A 22,886-nucleotide genomic window follows, 5' to 3' on the forward strand; every position below is an offset into this window, starting at 1 on the left:
ACACACACACACACAGGCTCTGGCAAAGAAGCTATTGTCCCTCAGACACACTAAATTATCTGAGAGGATGGCCCTTTTTTTAAAAGAATGGAAGGAAAGCAGACAAAACCACGTCATACCCCCTCAGGGCAGATTTGGCATTGTGTAATACAATCTTGTGCACCCCACCCAACTTGATCTCTTTTAAAAACACACGCTCACACTCAAACACTGCCTAAACCAACATAGCAACACCATTAATATCATTACAACAGAGCCCAACATACTTTTTTTCTCTTGAACTTGTATCTCCTCATTGACTAAGATTTAAGTGGGAAATGATGTGAGAAAAAATGCAGCTCAGGTTCAAAATAAGTTGTTACTACAAAACTAATCAAAAAGGGCTTTTATGCATGACAAAGTGCAACCTCTGTATATCAATTAAGCCTCAGTTTAAAGGTGTAATTTGCACAATTGAAGTGCAGTTTATAAGATTCAAAATATTGAGTCAATGAAAGTTATTTAACCTATGATGTAGTATAATACAAAGGATATAAGGAGCTGCTGAAAAACGATTATAGGGTTCTTTCCTTTTTTCTCTACGGAGGGTTCTCTGATATATATTTGTGTTCTTTTTCGGCAAAGCAGGGGATGGTCTTTATCATTCAATTTCTCCAGAACTATGTATTTTCTTTTCTTGTGAGTTTAATTGTATGAATAAATAAATGAAAAGTGGATACTTCCAAAAATACTTTCCATTAACACACTTTTAAAACACAAGGTCAGCCCCCCCCCCCCCCCCCCAACCTTAATCATTTTCAAACAGTCCCTTATTACATAAAACAGGATGTGATTGGTTAAACCTTGAAAGTCTTGTTTGTTGGCTCACCCTCATAATTACTTGTCATAATCCGCATTAATTCTGTTGGATAAAAACATCTGTGGTGCATTCCTCATACCAGAGCGTCCCCGCTGCACCTTGTTTTGAACATTTATTCTAAACAAGTCACAGAGGGACAATTACAGGCTGACTCACTGTACCCAACTGTACTTTATAGGTGTGTAAGATAGATACATGAGTAATATAACAACATTCCCTCAACAGGTGGGTGAGGCCTACACACATTCAGCACACAGGGCGAGTCTCAGCCACATTCCCGTGTCAGCGCGAGACCAAAGACGATGCTTTGCAGAGTTATCAAACTGATAATGTGTGCTTTATTAAGATCAACAAAATCAACATATACAGAACAGCAGCAGATCATCAGTCGCGACAGATGTGTTTGAACAGGACTTCTGAGATCAGTTTTGCATTTTGACCTGTGATATTAAATCATCAATGTGCTCAGCTGTGACTGCACATGTGTCTCCATCTAGTGGGTGGATTGAGACTGCAGCTGTAAAGTCTTACAGTACAATCCAGCCTCAACATCTCCCACACATGGCTGTTCTTCACTTTCTACACACTTTGTTCAGGTTCAGTTCTCTAAACACTGCAATTGTATCTGAAAAATAGATATCTGACATAAGGAACTAAGCCTGCTCTGTAATCAACATATATTGTATTTTCACATTTCCAAAAAGTGTAGAGATCAATAAACAGTTTAGGCATAAAGAAGGACATTGATGTGATGATGACAAAGAAGTAGAACATAACCCCAAAGCAAATTAGATAAATATGTCATCATGTAACATTTATCATGCAGGCAGCACCAGTCACATCTGTAGCTTGTCTGTAATGTTTGAAAGTCCATTTTCTTCTACCTCGCTTAGTTTTTACAGGTTCATTTGAAGTAATATAAAGAAACATAATCCTAAAGTAAGAAGTAAGCAAATTGCCTTTATGCAAATATATATTTATAACTAATGAATGTATTATGCAAATATACAAATGTTGATTGCAGCCAACGCCTTTGGGTCCTCTGCACTTTCCTCACTTAAATGGCGGGTCAGCTGCGCCAAGGGTCAATGTCTCAGAGCTCCGTCATCAAGAGGGCTCTTAGTATCTTCTCTCTGTCCAACCTCATTTCTTCTCCGCTGAAAACACAGAACGATACAAAACTCAAGTTGTTAAAAACATCTACATTTGAGTCCGAACAATTGTCCTTCTTCCTGACAACCAGATCGCCATGATGCCCTAGAAAAGCTTCAGACCACTGGATGAAGGTTTTATCAATTGCACAATGGGAACAATGAGAGTTGAGGTGTGTTACCTGTCAGTATGGGCAGCAAGGTAAGGGGCCAGGCGAGGAATGGAGCTATGGTAGTAAGAAGGGGAGGGGTGGGGAGAAGGCGAAGGAGAGGGACGGCATGGACTACCCAGCTCCAGAGCTGGCATATTTTCCATCTGGAAAAAACATCAGTGTTCACACACAAACATTCCTCCGTTTGCTACATGTCATATCATATGAAACAGATACAGTGTACCTACAGCCACCAGACTCCATTCACAAAAACAGCATTTTAGCCACAGGATGAAGGAGTTCCTGGGGTACCACCACTGCCTCCATCAGTTAGTTTGTTCATGTTATTTTGGTTGGATTCAGTGCTTTGATTTGTTTTGATCTCACACAATAACACAAACTAATGTAAGGTAGCAGTAGACCAGCATCTACCGCATTATGCTTAAATAAAAAGGCGGTTTGAAAGCAGACTTTATAGTGAAATATGAAAATATTCTAAATACGTACACCAGAACTGATATTAACCATGGATAAGCCTCATACAACCCTTCTTAAAAACATCTGAACTATCCCTCTAAGGCAGGGGTGGCCAACCAGTCAGAGGTTAAGAGCCACATTTTTTCTATGTTACTGCAAAGAGCCACATCAAACACACAGTCACTGATACCGCTTGTTTCCGTTTTTTGTTTTCTGGAGACAAGATTTCAACCACGTCACTGATGCATTTTTGTGGCATTGGGATATATATTTTTTAAATCCTCTGGAGCAGAGAGAGGAGCTGTGGATTATTGTTATTGATTAATGCATCAGTGTTTCTTAGGGTCAAAAACACTAAACTCACAACTTCAAATGAAAGCGTTTAGTTTATTTAATAAAAGAGCACATGTTCAATGTGAAAAGTGACAGTAGTTATAGATTATTTGCAATTTGGTGCGATATATATATATTTTTAAAAAAAAAAAAAATTTTTTAAACACCTTGAATTTCAGGGGGGGGGCGCGGGGCTCCGTTGGCGGGGTGCAGCGCCCTTCCAAGACAATGGTAGGGGAAACACTGGATAGTAGTGTTTAATCAACGATAGGTTTTCCCCCCCTCAAAAAGTGATTGGTTCACTGCATCGCAGGTATTATTGTGATTGGCTCTTGGGCCACATCAAAATTAGACGCGCTGTCATCCTCTCATACTGACACCTGACACCACACATACACACGTAGGGAGAGCCGGGACGAAAGTAACACGGGACGAAAGTAACACGGAACGAAAGTAACGGAGCAATTTTATCCGAGCCCAAACAACTTTGACCGGCCAAATTACGTCAGAATTATCAGCATTCAATACTTAACAGACCTACTAAATATCAGGTTTAACTGTCGTGTTGTCACGATACCAACATTTTGGTTTCGATACCAAGTCAAGAATTGCGATTCCGATTATTTTTCGATACTTTTCTTAAAAAAAGGGAAACAGTCTTAAATGTAATTATTGTGCTTTATTTCAGACCAGAACCAGAACCATAACACAACCTTTAAACAATGAGAACAATAAATACAATAAATGACAAGAATTCGTATTAAATAAAATTAATTCATTTCTTACAGACAGGCCTCGTGGTGTCCGTAGGCTTGCCCTCACTGTCAGAGATATAGCTAAAATACTTCCACATTTCGCTTCTGGCGTCTTTTTTGTCAACAAGCCGAGGGGCAGCGGCAGTTGCACTCCCACTTGCAGCCATGCTTCTCCTTTTCTCACATGCTCTGGCAGCTAGCGCGTGCACGAGAGCGGGGAGGCACTTGAGCGTGCTTTAGAGGGGCGGGACTGCAGGCACGGCTGCAGAGCAGGGAGTGGAAGCAGAGCGCTGAACACACACAGCTCTTATTTAAACGGCGCTTTCTCACCGGAGTACTTTCCGCCGTCATTCTTAAACGGAGGAATCGTAACGTTTTCAAGTATCGGTACACCGTGCACCACTAGTCAGGAGTCAGTGTCTCTCCCCCGAACTCACACATATAAAATTCAATATGAACTGAAGAGCCGCATGAAACTAGGCAAAGAGCCGCATGCGGCTCGAGAGCCGCAGGTTGGCCACCCCTGCTCTAAGGTGTGTGTGAGAGTGTGTGTTACCTGTGGGTATATGGACGGCTGTATCTGTGTGTCCAATGAGTTGGTAGATCCTGACTTCCCTGCACTCTGGGAGGAGATAGCTGCAAGTGCTTCTGGGAGATCATTTTCATCTTCATGGTTACTGTAAGAGAGATAAATACTGAATGACTTAAAAATTGCATTTTTAAAGAGCAGAAAAAGTGTTCTTTTTGGAGGATTTGTTTCAAGAGTGTAATGCCCCTGTTGCGAAAGCTCTGGTGCTGGTTGGGAGACAGTAATCAGAGGTGAAGTTTACTCACAAGCTGAACTGTCTGACCAGTCGTTTTCTGCGGTTGGTGCTCGTGTTAGATCTGGGCTGCCGCCTCTCTGGCGTTGGGTTGCGGTCTTGCAGATGTGGCATCTTGTCTGCTGTCAGACTGGATGCAGCTGAATCTTGGGAAGAGCTCTGATACCTGAGGACCAGAAACATCATCACACAGAGTTAATCTTCCACCCACTTGTGCAGAAACGTGTGTGAGCATGAAAGGATAGGAGGAGAGCACTGACCTGTCAATGAGGGTCTCATTTGAGTTCTTCCCTCTGGGCGTTGGTGGAGCCTCCTTCTTTATTGTAGAGGAGAGGAGGATACTACTGTTTGTTACATTACACAAGGATGATATGTGCAGGTTGAGCTTTGCTTTGGTTCTCACCCTGAAGGCTGCTTCCATCTGGGCCTTGAGGATGTTGCACTTGAGATGATCAGGAAGCATCGCCGGGGAGACAGGAGGGTGGAGAGACTTTTCAGAAAGCTGCTTCTCCTCTCCCTGCCAGGAAACAACAGAGGGAGGAAAAGAACGTTAGGAAATATCCTCTTGTGAGCAAAATGAGACAACAGTGTGTGGGGGAAGTGTCTGACCTTGTTGTCCATGTTGACCTGCAGTGAAGGCCAGGGGGGAGAATCACTGTCTGACTCCAGAGCTTTGAGCAGAGACTGAGAGATGTCCAACTCATCTGCAGGGCAGGGAGGAGCTCGGCGCTCTAACGCACACAAAGTTGAATGGAAAGATGCATTATGGGCTACAATTGGTATTGTAGAGACATAAGCATGAACAGGCTCAGGAATACATGATAAAGTTAGTATCTGAATAGTTAATTGTGTTTCTATATTTCATTATTAACGTATAACACAGGGGCACAGTTACTACGAAGCATTGTATATAAACAAAACAGCTCAATTGGAAAGAAATGAGTGGAAAACCCGTGAAAATGTGTTTAAAAGTCAGGTTCAAATCACTTCAACTTATTTTCCAACAGAACTCTTTTCTTTTATCTAGCCAGATTGCCATATCAGTACAATGATGGTGAATTACATTGGTGGTCCTCAGAGCATCACCATTAACAGTTTTTACATTTTTCACTATGAGTCTGAAAAGTGACAAACATAACATAAAATGATGTTAATATACACTGTATTTTGTGAATGGCAGAAGGCTCAAAGCACTGGATATTTCACAACCCAAAACTATAAATTCATTTAAATGTTATCCTAAAAGTGCAGTTGTACGGTTTGTGTGGGATTCAGATCAGTTGAGTCTTAAACAAACCACAGGATGCTGACCAACAGTGATAAACATGAAAAGAGCATCAGGTCCAGACGTATCACAGATTGGACAGCTCTCCCTCAGGCTGACAGTACTCACTGTTCCTGGTGTGTGTGTGGCAGAGCGTGTTGTGGCTGTGTGTGTGGCAACCGTGATGGTGGTGGATCTTGCCCGAGTACGAAGTCTCATTATCTTCCACGCTGAACTGATGGTCTGAAGCAGGACTGCTCAGAGGGAAACTGAAGACAACATGTGAAAGCAGAAAATGTTTCTTCTTTTCTCTAAGTTCCGTTTTTGTATTCAAATCCATTTTTTCTTATGATTTCAAATTCACGACTCAAGATTTTTTGTGGCATTCATCAAGAAATGTCACTATAGATGTGGGAAAATATTATATTCTGTATGACTGTTACAAGTGGGCTTAAGATATAAAACAATGAAGGACACATCGTTGCAACTTTTTTAATTTCTGCAATTATAAACATTTCGTTTATTTAAAGCAATATGGCAAACTCCCTAAATGCATCATGTGATTCGAGTAAACGTTACAGTCAACACATATTAACAGCAAAACATTGGCCACATTTGGTGTAAACAGTTGGTTGATTAAAAACATATATATAACCTGCAAACAATGTAAAGTATGTTCAAAAACCTCTCTCTGAAAGCACAACAACACATATGCAGTTCATGCTCCTGTTTCACACTGAACTACACATTTTACAGCAGCTTAATCCCTCAACCAGTATGTGATCAACTCAACCCCATCCACCTGTTGAGAATCACATCACTTTATCTCACTCAAATTAAAGTGATTTCAATAAATTAGCAATAATTTAAGGCATGAAGATAGATCAACTTTAAGGCAGATTTGTGATCTAGCAGTGCACATACAGAAGGATTAAAACCAAGACTCCATGAACATTTCCACAAACAAAGCAAGGCACAAATTGTTCAAACCCAGTGCTATATTAATTTAATTTGTGTTCAAGTGGTATATTTTATTCTATATTAAGGGATTTCATAGTGTGATGCTTTAGATATTTTTCTGAATATATGGATAGAGAAGAGGTGTTTGAGGAATTAAACTGAAAAAAAGCTTAAAGACGTGTACGTTGCATGGTGGCATCTTTTTCATATGATTTCTACATTGCTTTATAAACACATAATTGATATAGTCACACTGAGTCTAATTGTCCTTAATCGTATCGTGTGTATTTAGATTTGATTTGTTACCCTAAAAAGAGTACAGTTTTTGATGAATATTACATCAAAGGGTGGTTTTAAAGTGCCTCAATTCCCTAGATCCACTACTGACCAAATTGAAATAACTAACTTCCGGTTATTTTCAGAACAACGGTATGCACCTGTCCCTTTTACCTCACGTAATATCTTTACCTCACGTCCCTCCCATTCCACCTTTTTGGGATATTTCATGAAGATGTAACACATGACGGGATGCGACAAATAGATGATGACAGAGGGGATGAGGATGATGGAGATTACTTTTTCCAATAAATCCATCAACAGCGCTTCTCTCTCTGGGACGCCAGTCTGTGTTATTCTAAGTGTTAAAAGTCTGGGTTGGAAACAGATTCCCAGTTCAAACTGAGGTCAAAGTGCAGTCATGACTTTATCCCTGTAAACCACACTGATGGATCCTGGGAAGGTGCCGCTGGTTCTCTCCGGGAGGGGACGCTGACTGGGCGCCACGGAAGGCCTGAACAGGGCGGGGAGATGGAGACACAGACAAAAACACACAGGACAAGACATGTAAGATTTATGAGTGACATGACATGATGAAACAAATGTGGGCGAGGAAATGAGTGAGTTTGCCTAAAAATAGAAACTTGCCCTCTTCTCAATTTCGGATGAAGAACCCTTGAGACTGACTCACATCGTCTTCATTAAGCAACCACATCCTCAACTTGAGTGTCTCTAAACCTGGTCTCTGTGTCTTCTGCGGCCGGTTGTCTTACCTGTGAGGTGGCGTGTGACCCGAGGGCTGCAGGTAAACTGGAGGCGTGAGAGCTGGGTGGGCCGGGTGCCACGGCTCGTGGCCAATAGGAATGTTGTGCTGGTACTGGAGGGGAGGAGAGGAAAGGGATTGAGGAGACGCTGAAATTAAATGTTGTCACAGGAGCGAGGCCAGATCAGTGGCTGCTGCATGCGTGTGTGTAAAAGTAGGTTATCTGAGGTCACTCACTCGATGAAGGCTGGGATCAGGGCTGGCGTGAGAGCTGGACAAGGGAGACAATAATCACTGATATCAGATTAACAAACCAACTGAAAACATTTGATTTTGAGTGTTTTGAGCAACGAAGTATTCCCACAAGGTGTGGGGCAACCTACAAAGCAGGGGCCATTTTACTTTGTTTTACAAAGGGCTGTTTTAGTGTTAGCGTTAAGATTATCCAAGCCGTTGTGAGAATTAAGGTCAAGGTTAGGGGATAAGGAATGAATGTAAAAATGGAATGTGGAATGTCCTCACTAGTACAGCAATATGAATGTGCACGGTTATATTTGTGGGTGTTTTTGTGTGTTTTACCTGATATGTTGTGGCTTTCCTGGAGAAATGGCAGCTGAAAGAGAGAGGTATGACGTCAGGTAAGAGAGAATAAAAGCAGAGCAGCATATAAAACAGTTTTATTTTCATTATCTGAACATTTTTCTTTGTCCTTTCAGTCCAGACTCGAGTTGTCACTCCAAACATCATCTGTAGAATTACACTTTAATCTTCAATTAGTTTTGTTTTGGATAGCTTAAGTAACTCTGAATCCAATAAATAAAGTGTGGCAGTAAATACAATTTGCAGTATGCACCTGATTGTTCATGTATGACGGATTATGAGCTTGTGAAGCTGCTGTAGCTCACAAAAGAGAGGAAGTATGGAAGAGGAATGCAGGTGATTTGTATGTGACACGTATGTGTAACAATCTGGGTTATGAATACGCAGGAAAGAGTTGTTTTTAAGTTTTTGTTGATATTAGAAAATTATTTGGAAGGCTAAATATATAAAGAGAAACTCGGTTTCTATAATCAGGAAATAAAAAAGGCACGACAATCGTTCTTCTCTGACATCATCACCAAAAATAAAAACAACTCACGTGCCTTGTTTGCTACCGTAAAAACAGACTAACAAACGGGGGTTTGTTAGTCAGTGTCGATAGCCTCAGAATTTCTATCCACCAGGGCCTGCAATGATTTTGCCTCCTTCTTCACTGACAAAATCATGCAAATTAGACAGGCAGTCAGTGCCTCTGTATCAGGTACAGCAAATGTACTGTCCCTATGTTCACCTAAAGCCAATTCAGACATCATGTCACAATTCCGTCTGATAAATGCTAAAGACCTGGAAGACATTATCCAACATCTGAAATCCTCCTCCTGTAGCCTCGACATCACCCCGACAGGATTTTTTCAAAACTGTTTTTCATTGCTTGGCCTCAGATATACTACACATAGTAAACAAATCTCTTCAATCAGGTGTTTTTCCACAGGCCCTGAAAACTGCAATAATTAAACCGCTCCTAAAAAAGCATAACCTAGACACAACCATAATGAATAACTACAGGCCAATATCAAACCTTCCCTTTTAAGCAAATTGATTGAAAAAGCTGTTTTTCAACAGTTGAGTAATTTCATGTTTTTAACTGACGGTTTTGATGTGTTTCAGTCGGGCTTTCGACCTAACCACAGCACTGAGACTTCACTTGTTAAGGTCTTAAATGACATCCATTTCAACACAGACAGTGCCAGAATATCAGTGTTAGTATTATTAGATCTCAGCGCTGCCTTTGATACTGTTGGCCACAACATATTGCTAGACCGTCTTGAAAACTGTGTGGGAGTTTCAGCAACAGCTCTAAACTGGTTTAGTTCCTACTTGAAGGACAGAACAAACTTTGTCTCAATAGGCAATTACAAATCAACCCTGATAATATGTCATGCAGGGTTCCTCAAGGCTCCATCTTAGGACCTTTGCTTTTTAATATTTATGTAATACCTCTGGCTGAAATTATTAAAAAGAGCAATCTAAGCTATCACATCTATGCAGACGACACCCCGATTTATTTTAAAATTATACCGGGAGACTATTCTCCGATTAGAACACTGAGCAAGTGCATTGAGCACATCACTGACTGGATGACTCAGAACTTTTCTCCAATTGTTCATTGTTTTCGAAGTAAAGAAGGACCGATTAAAAGTAATCACAGAGCTTCAGTCGGCAGACTACAAAGTAACTCACAAAGCAAGAAATCTGGGTGTGGTGATGGACTCAGACCTGAATTTTAACAGTCACATTACAACAGTTATTAGGTCTGCATACTATCACCTGAAGAATATATCAAGGATTAAAAAAGTAATGTCGCAACAGGATTTAGAAAAACTTGTCGATGCTTTTATTTTCAGTAGACTCGACTACTGCAATAGTGTATTCACAGGGCTCACTAAAAAATCTATCAGAAAGCTGCAGCTGATTCAGAACGCTGCTGCTCGAGTTCTCACTGACACTAGAAAAGTGGATTACATCACTCCGGTTCTGAGATCATTACACTGGCTTCCAGTTTGCCAAATAATTGATTTTAAAATACTACTGCTAGTTTTTAAATCACTAAATGGCTTAGGACCGAGGTATATAGACGACCTACTCCATCACTATGAAGCATCCAGGAGTCTCAGGTCTTCTGGGTCGGGTCTGCTCTCTGTTCCGAGAATAACAACTAAACATGGAAAAGCAGCTTTTAGTTATTATGCCCCAACAATCTGGAACAAACTGCCCAAATCGTGCACATCCGCTGAAACACTTCCGATTTTCAAATCCAGACTAAAAACGCATCTATTTGCCGCTGTTTTTAATTGAGCTGCTCATACTCACACTACAGTATGCCTTTTAGTCATGTATTCTGTACCTTCTGTGTTTATTTATTTTATTATCTTTGCTTTTTATGCCTGTTTTTAAATGCCATTTAATTATGTATTTATGTTCTTAAATGTCTTTGTTTTTATTTTGTAAAGCACTTTGAATCGCCACGTGCTGAAAAGTGCTATATAAATAAAATTGCCTTGCCTTGCCTTGATATTTCTAGAGGCTGCAGCTTTTTCTTTTCTCTGAGATAATACAGCCAGTCAATGTTTGCATGTGCTGATAAGACTCACCTTTGCCCAGGGACTGTGTGCGGGACGGGTATCTCTTGCTCGGCCGTCTTTCGAATGTGCTTGCTCTCCTCATTCTGCCTCCATGAGTGGCCTGATACTCTGTTTTACCACTGAGACGAACAGAATAAAACAGATACAAGTTGTTAAAATATCACACTATAGTCTGACTTCGTTTTTTTAGAATTAAGTTCTGAGGATTGATTTAAAAACTAATGAAATGCATGAAAAAAGTATAATATAAAAGCACAGCCTTTTAACATGATTGAAAACAGGTTTGTAGTTATTCAACTGAAGGAATTCATATCATTTTTATCTCTATAATTATATTTAATTGGTTATTTTTTGCTCTTAAAATATGTATTCAACACACTAAATTGCTTATATCTTTTTTTAATTACAAATAGACTGTCTAATAACAAGAAGCTCCAGATAAGTTATCAAACTGGATTTCATTACACTCTACAGGTGTTTTTTACTCCAGCTGTAGTTTAAGCGTTTAATCCAGTGACCCCAATATGAAACAGACTTCACGATGCATTGTTTAGCTGCTCCACTGAATGCCAGGAAGTGGCCTTGAAGTGTGAGAATAAGCTTTGACCATCTCTGATAATAGTCAGAAGAAAACAAACAATAAGAAGGGAATATCTCAGTCACCATAGGAACAGGTCCATGTAACCATAGATACACTGTAACCATAGATACACAGGCTCTGTTTAATGTGACACATTATTCCCTAGATGCTGAAACAAGTGCCGGCCACAACTACCTGTCGGAGCCAACTTGTATGATCCTTTTTGTACACTTTATGAGTATGAAGAGCAGGTGTGAGTATGTCTCCGAGCTCTACCTGAATCTGAAGCGAGACCCGAGGCGAGTGAAGTCGCTGCGGCTGGCGTTGCCTGTGGTGGGTTGACGTAGCCGGAAGAAGGAATGGCTCTCCACGGCGCACTTCCACAGGTGTTTGCAGATCTTGGAGCCTGCCAGCTGGAACATGAATGTGTGCTCCTGCTCCCGACCCTGCACAGTCAGAAAATAGGCAAATACTTTTAGATTCAAGATTCAAAGACCTTATTTTCATATGCACAAAAGCTACAAGGTGGTTGTTTGTAATGAAAATATGAAGTGCTAGACTCCTTCAATAATGTGACATACAATAAACTTAACACATTAAGAGAAAAGAGACATAAAATAGTACAAACAACGTCACGGTGCAAGTACACTTGTATAGACTCTTATGGCACTACTTCTATTCTATTCTATTTTATTGTATTTACTTGCACTATTTTATCTGTTTTATTGTGTTGCACTTTTGGAGGCCTGTGACCTAAGATTTTAATCGACATAACTACACTGTAGCTATGTACGAATGACAATAAAAGCCTTGAATCTTGAAAATGCAGGAATAAGCAAAAACAACCTATATCCGTGTAGAGTTGAATGTGTGTGTGTTTGGGTGTGTATGTGGCTGTGCTTGTTTGTATACAGGAAGTATGGAAGAGGAATGCAGGTGATTTGTATGTGACACGTTGTGTACAATTCTGGGTTAGGAATTAGAAGCATAGAGTTGTTTTTAAGTTTTTGTGCAGGAATTGTTTATATGCAGGGGTGTGTGTTTGTGACAGGACACAAACCTGATCGTCGTCCTCCACAACGACCAACGTGAGGCGACTCTTCTTAAAGTCCAGCCGGGTGATTTTGGGCCTGGATAACACAAAAAGACACACATGGACAAAAAACCAAGGACTCTTCATCGTATTATCAATAGCACCCTGTTTTCCCATGACAAATGGGGACAACTTTTTTTGAAATGTTCTATTGAAGTGCTTTTTTTTCCAACAGGTTTTTCTTCAAATTTAGCTTGATCTTATCCGTTTGGTAATATGTCTAAACACGTCTCGCTGATTTTAAAATGAGACTCTTCCTTGAACAAGAATTGTTGTTCGACCGGATCAAGCAAAAGGTTGAGAAAAACATATCCTTTCTCTGTAGGATCCTTTCCATAATGTTGTCAGACCCTTCAAATAACAATTTGATCCTGTCAGTGATAAAAACAATTTAAATTGCAGCCAAAATTGGAACATTTAAAAAATGGTTGTCCCTTACGTTACTTAGACACAAATACATTGGAAAATAGGGTCCAGTTTAAAACATTTGGAAATTACCCTTTAAGACCCACAGCCACTGTACTTACTTTGGGAACCACTGGTGTACAGATGTGTTTGATATACTTACCAAAAGAACAGGCCGATTTTGTTAGAGCCTTCAAATACTAAAATGCCCGTAGGAGTAAGACCGAGTGCATATTCTCCTCCATCTCTCCCCTGAAGACAAAACACACACCTTTAGTGGTCGAAAACTTCTGTAAAGTAGAGACTTAGTGACAGTAAAATTCACTCACACACCTTGACAAAGTGCATATCCACTCCGTAAAGTTCCAGCCACTTGCATTTGTTGAGAAACAAAACCTCTGCTTCTGACGGAATCTTCCCCCTGAGGATTTAAAAAAAGACAGTGCTTATAAATAAAAACATCACTTTTACGTCAGCTCAGGTCTGGTGTTTTGGGCAACTTGCTTTGATAAAGATAACCATCAAAATCGCTACCAGCTGCATGACCGCTACAGGTAATTGGTTAGCTCTAAGAGAAACAGGGGTGCTCCTTGACTTAGTCTTTCTTTTGTGAGTAAGAATGAGAGTCAGTGTGAGTTTTGTCCTTGTGTGGCTCAGGCGGCTTGGTGAAGCGCAGCATATGTGGATGTAATCTAATCCGAAATGGGAGCAATCAGACCACGGCTGCGTTAAATACTGCCCAGAATCAATCAGGACCCTCCAGGGATTAATCCCTTAATCCTTCATACAAACCAGTGAGAACGGGGCTGAGTCAGAGGGGGAGAGGACGGAGGGAGAGTGAAACTTAGATGCCCTCATCAGTAGAAACGCTGGCGCTGAAAGGCAGCAGCAGAATTACTTCCTCTCCTGCTTAATGCCCAGCTTTTTGCCCCAGTTGTTTCTCAAAATAAGGAGATAAACTCATTGGATTCCCTTCAAAATGTTGCCTGACAGAGCAAAAATGTTGGAGCAACTAGTATATGCATATGTATAAATGTCCCGGGGTTGACAAAGTCCCATTTTGAAGTCTGACTATGAATTCATTACAACGTTCAAACTCACCTGAGGTCCAACCACCTGCTGAAGATGTCGGCCTCCATGGGCGCGCTCTGTTTGGGAGTGAAGCGAAACTCAGAGACCAGCTCAGGAGAGTGCTCCAAAGGATCGCAGTCTCCCATCTCACCTGGATACAGATTCACACAAACACACATCAAGTAAAGACACTAGGAAATTAAGAAATACAGATTAGCAGCATGATTTTTGCACTTTGTTTCACCATTTACTACTATCAATAATAGTCACTTGCATGTTCACGCTACACTCCAGTAAATCAACATCTAATTGCAGACTAAAAACACTTCACTTTACTGTCTGTCATGTTGGTGCATTTATGAAAGCTTTGACATTTAAGATTTGAGGCCAGGCTGCAGTAGCCATCAAATTCATGTAATACTTTTCCCAGAGCACAAAGTACTTTTCTCATCTTAGCTTATTGCTTGTCCTCTGGGTTTGATTTTTAGATTACACAGATCATAAATTCCTTGTTTTACTCCAATCATGATTACCAAAAAACGCACCACTGAGCAAGAGACCTGTCTATGCTCACAACTGCTTTACCACCCAAAATAACTGACAATAAATATATAATGAAATAAATAAGAGGACTAAATTAAATGGCCTCTCAAACCTTTAAAAATGCAATCTAAAACTCCACTTACTTTGTAAACAATATGCCGCCAGCTCTACTGCAACATCATACGGACATTTCAATCTGAGCAGAGAAAGAGAGACACTGGTGAGGAGCGTTCTTTAGTGTAGTCATAGTGAACATGTTCTCATGTGATGGAAAGTAATAAAGTGTCTGAATGCCCTACACTGCCTGTGTGTGTGTGTGTGTGTGTGTGTGTGTGTGTGTGTGTGTGTGTGTGTGTGTGTGTGTGTGTGTGTGTGTGTGTGTGTGTGTGTGTGTGTGTGTGTGTGTGTGTGTGTGTGTGTGTGTGTGTGTGTGTGTGTGTGTGTGTGTGTGTGTGTGTGTGTGTGTGTGTGTGCGCGCGCATGTCAAGGAGAAGAGGAGCAACCCTTTACTAAAATAAGCAGCCCTCTGCTGTTCCTGATCTTGAGCTTTATAATAGAGCTGGACTCTGGAGATCCGTGGCCCAGATAGAGTCAGAAAAATGGAGAGGGGTAACACGCTATCCGAGTGTGTGTTTGTGCATGCAGGTTTGTGAAAAGAAAGAAAAAGTCCCCCAAACTGTAATGTAGGTGACCTGTGTGCACGCTCCCACAGGTGTTTACATCAGGTTTGGCACTACTTTTGAGAACCACAAAGAAACCACAGATGAAGAGAAATAACCAGACAATAATATAAATAATAATAAAACACTTCATTTTAGGGTAAATGTTTCTTCTGTTCACAATACTTCAATTCAGTTATTTCCTTTTACTCTACAAAGCAGTCCAAGCATAGGCCTATTTATCTTTCATCACACGCAATAATATTTAATAAGGTCAACATTAATCATCTTGAAACCACCGCTCTCCATCTAATAAATCATGTGCAACGCTTTAAATATGTTTACTTAAAATTCATGGTCATATTTAGTAACTGTGTAAACATTTAGTTCTCCAATAGAATTAAAGACAAAATGGTCTGTGTTTGAATATTGTATGGTTGCAAACCATTTGTTTGTGATGATTAAACCACCAGCAGGTGGCTGTCTCATGGTTTAATAAACATATCAAACAAACATCTGTTACCTGACTTGACCTCCCAATTACTTGTTAATTATTGAATAGTTAGGATGTAATGTGATATATAAAACAGTGGTATATGTTTTTACACATGCATTTGTATCTGTCTCAAGTTGTATTATAATGTCATTCTGAAATGTGTGCATTAACATGAAAAAGGGTCTTACTTTGCAGAGAGAATATCTTGTCGAAGCTGCAACACAAACAGATATCTGTTGGTGTAAACAAAGACAACAACACAGAGTGAGATGCAAGCCACAACAAGAACATAAATCAATTGATGTATCACAGGCTTTTCCTCATCTCTGACACATCATTTATTTTAACAAGTCTCCGTCCATCTGGCCTTGATTTTAATCTGCCCACAGCAGCAAAGTAATTAGCCCAACGTCCCCTTTGGACCTCCCTACTGGGCTCCTGAGAAAACCGTGAGTGTTCATGGGTGTGTGTGTGTGTGTGTGTGTGTGTGTGTGTGTGTGTGTGTGTGTGTGTGTGTGTGTGTGTGTGTGTGTGTGTGTGTGTGTGTGTGTGTGTGTGTGTATGTGTGTGTGTGTGTATGTGTGTGTGTGTCTGATTGGTGAGATTTTTACCTTGTAAATTCCTCTCGCAGGTTATTTGGCTCTGAAGAGTAAAATTTCACTCTGAAGAACAGTCTGTAATGAGGCCCGTCTAAAAGACATAACGAGAGAGAGCAAAGTGTGTGTGAGAGAAGGAGGTGGAGAGAGAGGAAGAGGTAGGTGATTAATTCAATCAAATCATAGCTTGTTATGATTTATTTGATCCATTTCATCTCGTCTTTTAATCCAACACAGGCTTCAAATCGTTATCTATCCATATTTCTTTTTAAACAACTTTATTTTGTATTGTTTGTTTCACTTCAACATTGATCAGACTTTCTTTCAGGCTGCTCAACTACAGGAGGACTAGCGAACAAATAGGACAACACATGTCTCCCCTGTCCCATTCATCCGCCTGTTACAAGCTGCAGAGCAAACAAGTGTTCTGCTCCTAATGCACATGCTAATCACCATGTCAACATTGGATAATGCGCCACCTGCTCCCCACTTACCTGCTTCCACATGAATACAGCACAATCCACACTTCCCTGCACTCACGAACACACACACACACACACACACACACACACACACACACACACACACACACACACACACACACACACACACACACACACACACACACACACACACACACACACACACACACACACACACACACACACACACACACACACACACACACACACACACACACACACACACACACACACACACACACACACACACACACACACACACACACACACACACACACACACACACACACACACACACACACACACACACACACACACACACACACACACACACACACACACACACACACACACACACACACACACACACACACACACACACACACACACACACACACACACACACACAACTCAGGTACAGTATGCCTACTTACCTCGGATCTGTTTCTTAATAATCTTGGACATATCCAGCCATTGCTAGAAGAGAAAAAAAGCAATAAGCAGATGATTATTAGTGATATCAGCTTGTTATTTATATATGTAAATATATATTTCCTCTTAGAGAAGTAAGAGCTTCCGCCAAGGAGTTTATGTTTGTATTTGTTTTTTTGTTTGTCAGGGTTACAGAAAAAATATTGGTCGGACTAGTCCAAAGCAGGGACCACAGAAGAACCTATTACATCTCGTTTCAGATTCGTATCACAAGTGGATAAAGGCATTATTTTTTCAATCACTTGTGGTAACAGCCTTGGCGGAGGCCTTTCTATTTACTCACGGAGACTTGTTCTGTGTCCATGTACTGCAACCCAAAGTAGTCCGTCTCCACCAGATCTATGTGATACATGATCTGGTCAAAAAGGTCCTGGCCTTTGGACTTACTCTACAAAAGAAGAACAAAGAGTTAAATATATGTCAGCTGGGCTTTGTCTGTGTTTACTTTATCTCTTCTGCTTCAGTAACCTGATCTTCTCGAGATAAATTGAGTCTTAAAACTTGAGTTTCATTTGGGTGGCTGCAAAATTGCCTGGTTATTTAGGCATGAACAACCTTGGTATCCATAACAGGAGCAAAATGAATTAGAGTGGAAGTGAGACTTGGATGTTGGTCAAGAAGAGAAGGAGAAGCCGATGAGAGAAAGATTCTTATTGATGCTTTTGTATTGCACAACCAGCTAAATGTTGTCGAAAACTTTATCTGAACATTAAACAGAAGTACCTCACCACCAGGATGAAGGCCAAACCCCAGTCTGAGCCATATAACACAAGGTAGGTGTGTAGAAATATGACAGTCTTGTACTTTGGATACTGATAACCAGACTAAACATACTGGTGAGTGTATGAATGTGTGAGGAAATCAGTGGTGTTAGAGGATTGGGCAAAGGGGGGGAAACAGGCTGTTGCTTATTGCAGCATGTCATTTTAGAAAAGGCTGATTGAAATCATATCACAGGAGGGCACATGCAGTGGCAACAAGGTCACACACACTGCTGAATATTTTATAGTCTCTGTTCCACCTTGTGTTTTGTCTGCATTCAACCCGAAGTGACAGGCTAATAAGCTTTAATAGGCGAGTTTCAGCTCTGTTCAACGAACCTGACATGAACAGACTTGTTCCAACACCTGTGACTAAGCTGCCAGTTTGAAAAGCCCTGTGTCATTGTGATGTTGATGCTGTAACACCTCTGCAGAATATGTGGCTTTGTATTGGTGCTTAAATCTCCCTAAGAGAAATAATCTCTGCCCTGATAACACACTTTATACTGTCCGAGAGTTTCAGAGGTGACGCATGTACGCAGCAGCTTTAGTGACACATGAAACCTTTAAAATGAAAACATCTTACGGGAAGCTACTTACGCACGAATGCCCACACACTCGCTCATCATCCCACCTACCCCTACACTTGTAGCACTCGTCTGTGACACAGAGTCCCCACAGTGGTAAATCAGATCAGGGAGCCGGGGAATTGAGGGAGATGGATGGAGAACAGAAGAGAAGAGGAAGAGGAGGGGAGGAGGAAGAGGCAGAGTGTGAAAAGAGTAAGACGATGAGCAAGGAAGCAGGCCACAGAGGGAGTGTAGAAAAAGATTAGGAGGGAAGACTGTACAAGGCGAGGGGGGGGGTGGGCGGTCAAAGCAAAGCGGAGATTGCTTGAGGAGGATCAGATACGGCAAATAGACTGAGAATGAGAGGAAGAGGGAAGTGAGATGCTGTGAAAGAGCAAACAGGAGGGGGCAGCTTCAGGTCTTACTTAGAATTCCCTGCAGTCAGAAATGAGCAAGTATTGTGATGAATTGACTAATCATAAGACCATCTGGAGCTGCAACCCTCATCGTACAGGCAGACGCTCCCACACTAATATCATAAAGGGCACTATGATACTACGGGTGGAGATAGCTGTGTTTGCAATTCTGTAGCCCTTTAACAAAAACATTGTAAAACAAAAGCCACAAACTACGTCTCGGATCTAGGAATGAGTCCCAAGCTCGATAGAACTCAATTTAAAGTGATATAACAGATAAAGTGTCTAATCCTTGAATAAGAAAAGCAAAAATACCCAAAACTCATGAGTTGTTTACAATTTGCTTAAAAACAGTAAATTATCCCAAAACATTTGATTCATTATTCTGTCAATCCACTAAGAATGTCATTAACTAGGCTAAGTGTTTGAAGCTTAATGCGGCAACAAAAGTGAATTTTCCTTATCTTATAATTACAAAGTTAATGTTGATTTTACAGTGTTGTGGCTATAGAATAATGACACCCAGGGCCGGCCCTTGGCATAGGCAGTATAGGCGAATGCTAAGGGCGCATCAACCCATGGGGGTGCCGAAAATAGGGGGAAAGATCGAAAATTTAAAATTTAAAAAATGTTTTTATTTAAATTTCATAACAAAACAATTTCCCGATTTTGGATCAACAAAGTACATCTTATTATCTTATACTAACAGAACTACACCTATATTTTTTTGAAATAAAACCCCCACCTAAATCAGGTTAGTTGAACTGTCCCAGTAAAAACCAGAGGTTTATGTGAAATAGTTCTTTTTTTTTAAATAATGGTTTTAGTGTGCAATTATAGGTTTTAATTTTGTATTTGTGCTCATTTTTAAATAAATCAAACTCCCAAAAAACATATACAGCTTCTGTGTGTTTTTATTAACATTGGAATTTACTGTGATGCAAGTGCCCTGATGACCATCTTTGTTGAGACTGGTTCCATATTAGCCTAACTTTCACTATGCCAATCAATCTGTCTGCCACCAGATATTATTTCAACAAGGATCGATTTACAGCACAAAAGGAAGTGAGTCAACCATCAATGTATGTTTTTTTCAGTCAATATCCACAGTAGCGAAAATGGCGGACTGATCAATAGCTGAAGTAACTGTGGAAGACACATAGGCCTACGTTATATAGCCTACTAACTGTTGTTATTAATTACTAGTCTCTGAGGAAAACAGAAAATGATCTGGGTTTGCGACAGTGGCGCCAAATAAATAATAGCATTTGGAAACACTAAGTGAAGAAAGATGGCAATTTCAACAATTTCAACGAAAATGTCATCTGCATCAATGCTAGATTAATAAAGAGATACAAAACAATCACAAGATTTAAAAAAGTTAAGTTTTACATATTGTCTTACCAAGATTGTGCTTTTTCTAACTTTTACCAGGCCATAATAAAATAAACTTGAAATAATTCAGATCCACCAGAATTGTAGTTTCTACTTACATTTTGAATTTAAAAAAGCAAAACTTACATCAACCCTGATGTACTGAAGTGCTATAGGTACAGTAACTCATAGTTTTTTTTTACTATGAGAGGGGGCCACAAGGAAGCCAAACAAGGACCACATGGGGACCCCGAGCCGCACTTTGACACACACTGACCTAGCCTACTACCACCTCCTGCGCCATGTACTTTGTTTACATACTGTGCCGCAATCAGCACACGGGACACTCACAGGCAAATCCACACTGACATCCGAGCCGTCCAGCAGTAGCACCCGGCAGGTGATGGTGGTCCTCGCCGTCCCGGCCGCCGGGATGTGCACCACCGCCCCCCCGCTGACCACGGCGGGTGCATGCACGACCTGCTGCTGATGGGCCAGGAGCAGGGGGTTCCCAGTCACCCCTCCTCCTCCCTCCTTACCGTCCCGCTCGTCCCTCTCTCTCGTCTGGAAGCGGCTCCGGGAGCGGCGGCTGAACGTCCGGCGCAGAAAGCCCATCATCTTCCTGATCCACAAGGTGAGGAGGTCCTTGTTGTGTCCGGGGAAAGTGTTCCACACAACAGGCGGAGAAGCCGGGGTCCTGCTTCTGCTGCTTTCCCCGCCTCCTCCTCCTCGTCCTCCCCGGGGCGAGGAGTCACTTAGCAGGCACGGAGGAGACTTCAGGACTGCCGATCAGTCCTTCGGCTGGATGTCGGCGGGGGACCCTAGCCGCATACTAATGAAACTCACGCAGAAAGACCACCGAGGCGCCAACCAGTTGATTAACTGGCCCGGTGTGAACGACTCTCACAGAAATACAAGCAGCCCTCCTCCTCCCCCTGTCCTGTCCTCTCCTGTGCACCTGCCTCCTGCTTTGCTTGCTGTTGCGCACCGACTCTCAAATACCGGAAAAATCCCGACCGACGCTTCCGCCGTGGGAGTCACACGGGGCCGGGAAGGGGGAGTAAAGACTGGTCACCTCTGCACCGGAACCCCGGGGGTGGTTGTTGCTTATTCCCACCGGCGAACCGAAACTACCTCACAGGTAAAAGTCAACCAACGAAACTGGACAAACAGTGTGTTCTGCGCCTGCGTAAAAACACAGCGCAGAACAAACTTCTGTTCCCTCACAGGCCGACCCAGCAGCGCCGGTAAACCAGCGCCACCTGTCGGACACCCGCCTTTATCATGAGTGGTTCCCAAGGTGCGGTCCAAGGTGCCTCAAGGACCGATAAAGGGTTTCCAGGAAGTCCCCAACATAATGATGTGTCACTTTATTCATAGAACCTTAGACTGAATAATTTCACAAGTCCCAGTCAAAACACAACACCCTCATGACACTAAATAGCCTACATACATTAATACAAATAAAATAAAATTATAAATTGTCTATCCAATTATATTTTCGGTGAAACAGTTACCATTCTTAAGATCTATAAAATCTCCTTCTCTACTGACTCTGACAAATATTAAAGATTTGTCATGTTATGAATTGGGTCAAAGTCAAATCGTATTTTGACATATCTAAAATAAATGGAATCAGCCCTACATTATTTTGAATTCAAACAAATATGCAGCAAATTCCTTAACATATAACATCCCACAATTCCCATTCCAACACCATACAAAACATAAACAAACTGGGTCAATCAATATTAATGGTTGTTAGAAGCTAAATTCTGACAGCAAATATGTACATTGTGTATACATAACACGCTGGTGATGTAGCTTTTTGTGCAAAATACTTATAGCTCATGACATAATTAATATAATTTATGTGTGAAATTATGAGATTCATCATTCTCCAAAATATTGTAGTGGTAGTTATTAAAAAGCATACCAAATGTTTGTGCCTGAGTTATACATATGAGAAAAGGACAGCGAAAAGAATAACATAATTAATAAAACAACAGAAACCTGTAACGATTCTTAAATCCCCACAGCCATAATACATTTAGTGATTGATTATTTATTTTAAAACAATATTTTTTCCTAACCAGGCTGATTAATTAATTAATTAGTTAATTGGGCTGATTTGTATTGCTGAAAGTTTCACTGTCATGTTGCCAGCTTTAGAGAAACTCAGCTGAAGGTCACATAAGCAGACTACTCTTTTTATTTCAGGAGCTTCAATCTGCAAGGAATAGTGAAAATAGCATGCATAAAAAGTCACCACAGAGCCTTTTAAGTAATCATTATCATCAATAAGTTCACACAATGGCCATTTGAGTCATGGCTAACTGATGAAAGCCATTGCATT

The 22,886-nt window shown here is 40.9% G+C and overlaps 2 protein-coding genes across 3 annotated transcripts; one reads left to right on the plus strand and one right to left on the minus strand.

Annotated features, from left to right (window-relative positions):
- Window positions 1-1,177: 1,177 nt before the first annotated feature.
- Window positions 1,178-21,218, minus strand: epb41l4b (erythrocyte membrane protein band 4.1 like 4B). Of its 2 annotated transcripts, none has more exons than XM_034228267.1 (23): window positions 20,882-21,218; window positions 17,694-17,798; window positions 17,353-17,395; window positions 16,452-16,530; window positions 16,029-16,073; window positions 14,829-14,881; window positions 14,173-14,293; window positions 13,405-13,492; window positions 13,235-13,323; window positions 12,634-12,703; window positions 11,850-12,019; window positions 11,003-11,112; window positions 8,391-8,424; window positions 8,049-8,082; window positions 7,822-7,925; window positions 5,942-6,081; window positions 5,158-5,279; window positions 4,952-5,065; window positions 4,809-4,861; window positions 4,562-4,714; window positions 4,284-4,404; window positions 2,193-2,326; window positions 1,178-2,016 (listed from the first exon to the last, which is right to left on the minus strand). In XM_034228267.1, exons 1-23 carry the CDS (start codon window positions 21,146-21,148, stop codon window positions 1,953-1,955), a joined length of 2,313 nt encoding a protein of 770 aa, XP_034084158.1. In that variant the 5' UTR covers window positions 21,149-21,218; the 3' UTR covers window positions 1,178-1,952. The 2 variants fall into 2 exon arrangements, with proteins under 2 accessions (XP_034084158.1, XP_034084157.1); XM_034228266.1 differs by having other exon boundaries at window positions 4,809-4,864.
- LOC117553920 lies at window positions 18,146-21,896 on the plus strand. The gene is made up of 3 exons (XM_034228030.1): window positions 18,146-18,183; window positions 21,029-21,671; window positions 21,760-21,896. The coding sequence occupies exons 1-3, from the start codon at window positions 18,146-18,148 to the stop codon at window positions 21,859-21,861; spliced, it is 783 nt and encodes a 260-aa protein (XP_034083921.1). The 3' UTR covers window positions 21,862-21,896.
- The last annotated feature ends 990 nt before the right edge of the window (window positions 21,897-22,886 follow it).

This window comes from Gymnodraco acuticeps, unplaced genomic scaffold (assembly GCF_902827175.1).
Source record: "Gymnodraco acuticeps unplaced genomic scaffold, fGymAcu1.1, whole genome shotgun sequence".
NCBI lineage: Eukaryota > Metazoa > Chordata > Actinopteri > Perciformes > Bathydraconidae > Gymnodraco > Gymnodraco acuticeps.

What these genes read in the sequence shown, in the direction of transcription:
- LOC117553920 (XM_034228030.1), top strand. Translation starts at nt 18,146, where the DNA reads ATGAAGGCCAAACCCCAGTCTGAGCCATATAACACAAG. An exon ending in TCTGAGCCATATAACACAAG is followed by an intron (nt 18,184 to 21,028) that starts GTAGGTGTGTAG and finishes CTGATGGGCCAG; the next exon opens with GAGCAGGGGGTTCCCAGTCA. An exon ending in GAACCGAAACTACCTCACAG is followed by an intron (nt 21,672 to 21,759) that starts GTAAAAGTCAAC and finishes GTTCCCTCACAG; the next exon opens with GCCGACCCAGCAGCGCCGGT.
- epb41l4b (XM_034228266.1), bottom strand. Translation starts at nt 21,148, where the DNA reads ATGATGGGCTTTCTGCGCCGGACGTTCAGCCGCCGCTCCCGGAGCCGC. An exon ending in CAAGATATTCTCTCTGCAAA is followed by an intron (nt 14,882 to 16,028) that starts GTAAGACCCTTT and finishes TTCTCTGCTCAG; the next exon opens with ATTGAAATGTCCGTATGATG. An exon ending in AGCCGTCCATATACCCACAG is followed by an intron (nt 2,327 to 4,283) that starts GTAACACACACT and finishes TGTTTTTTCCAG; the next exon opens with ATGGAAAATATGCCAGCTCT.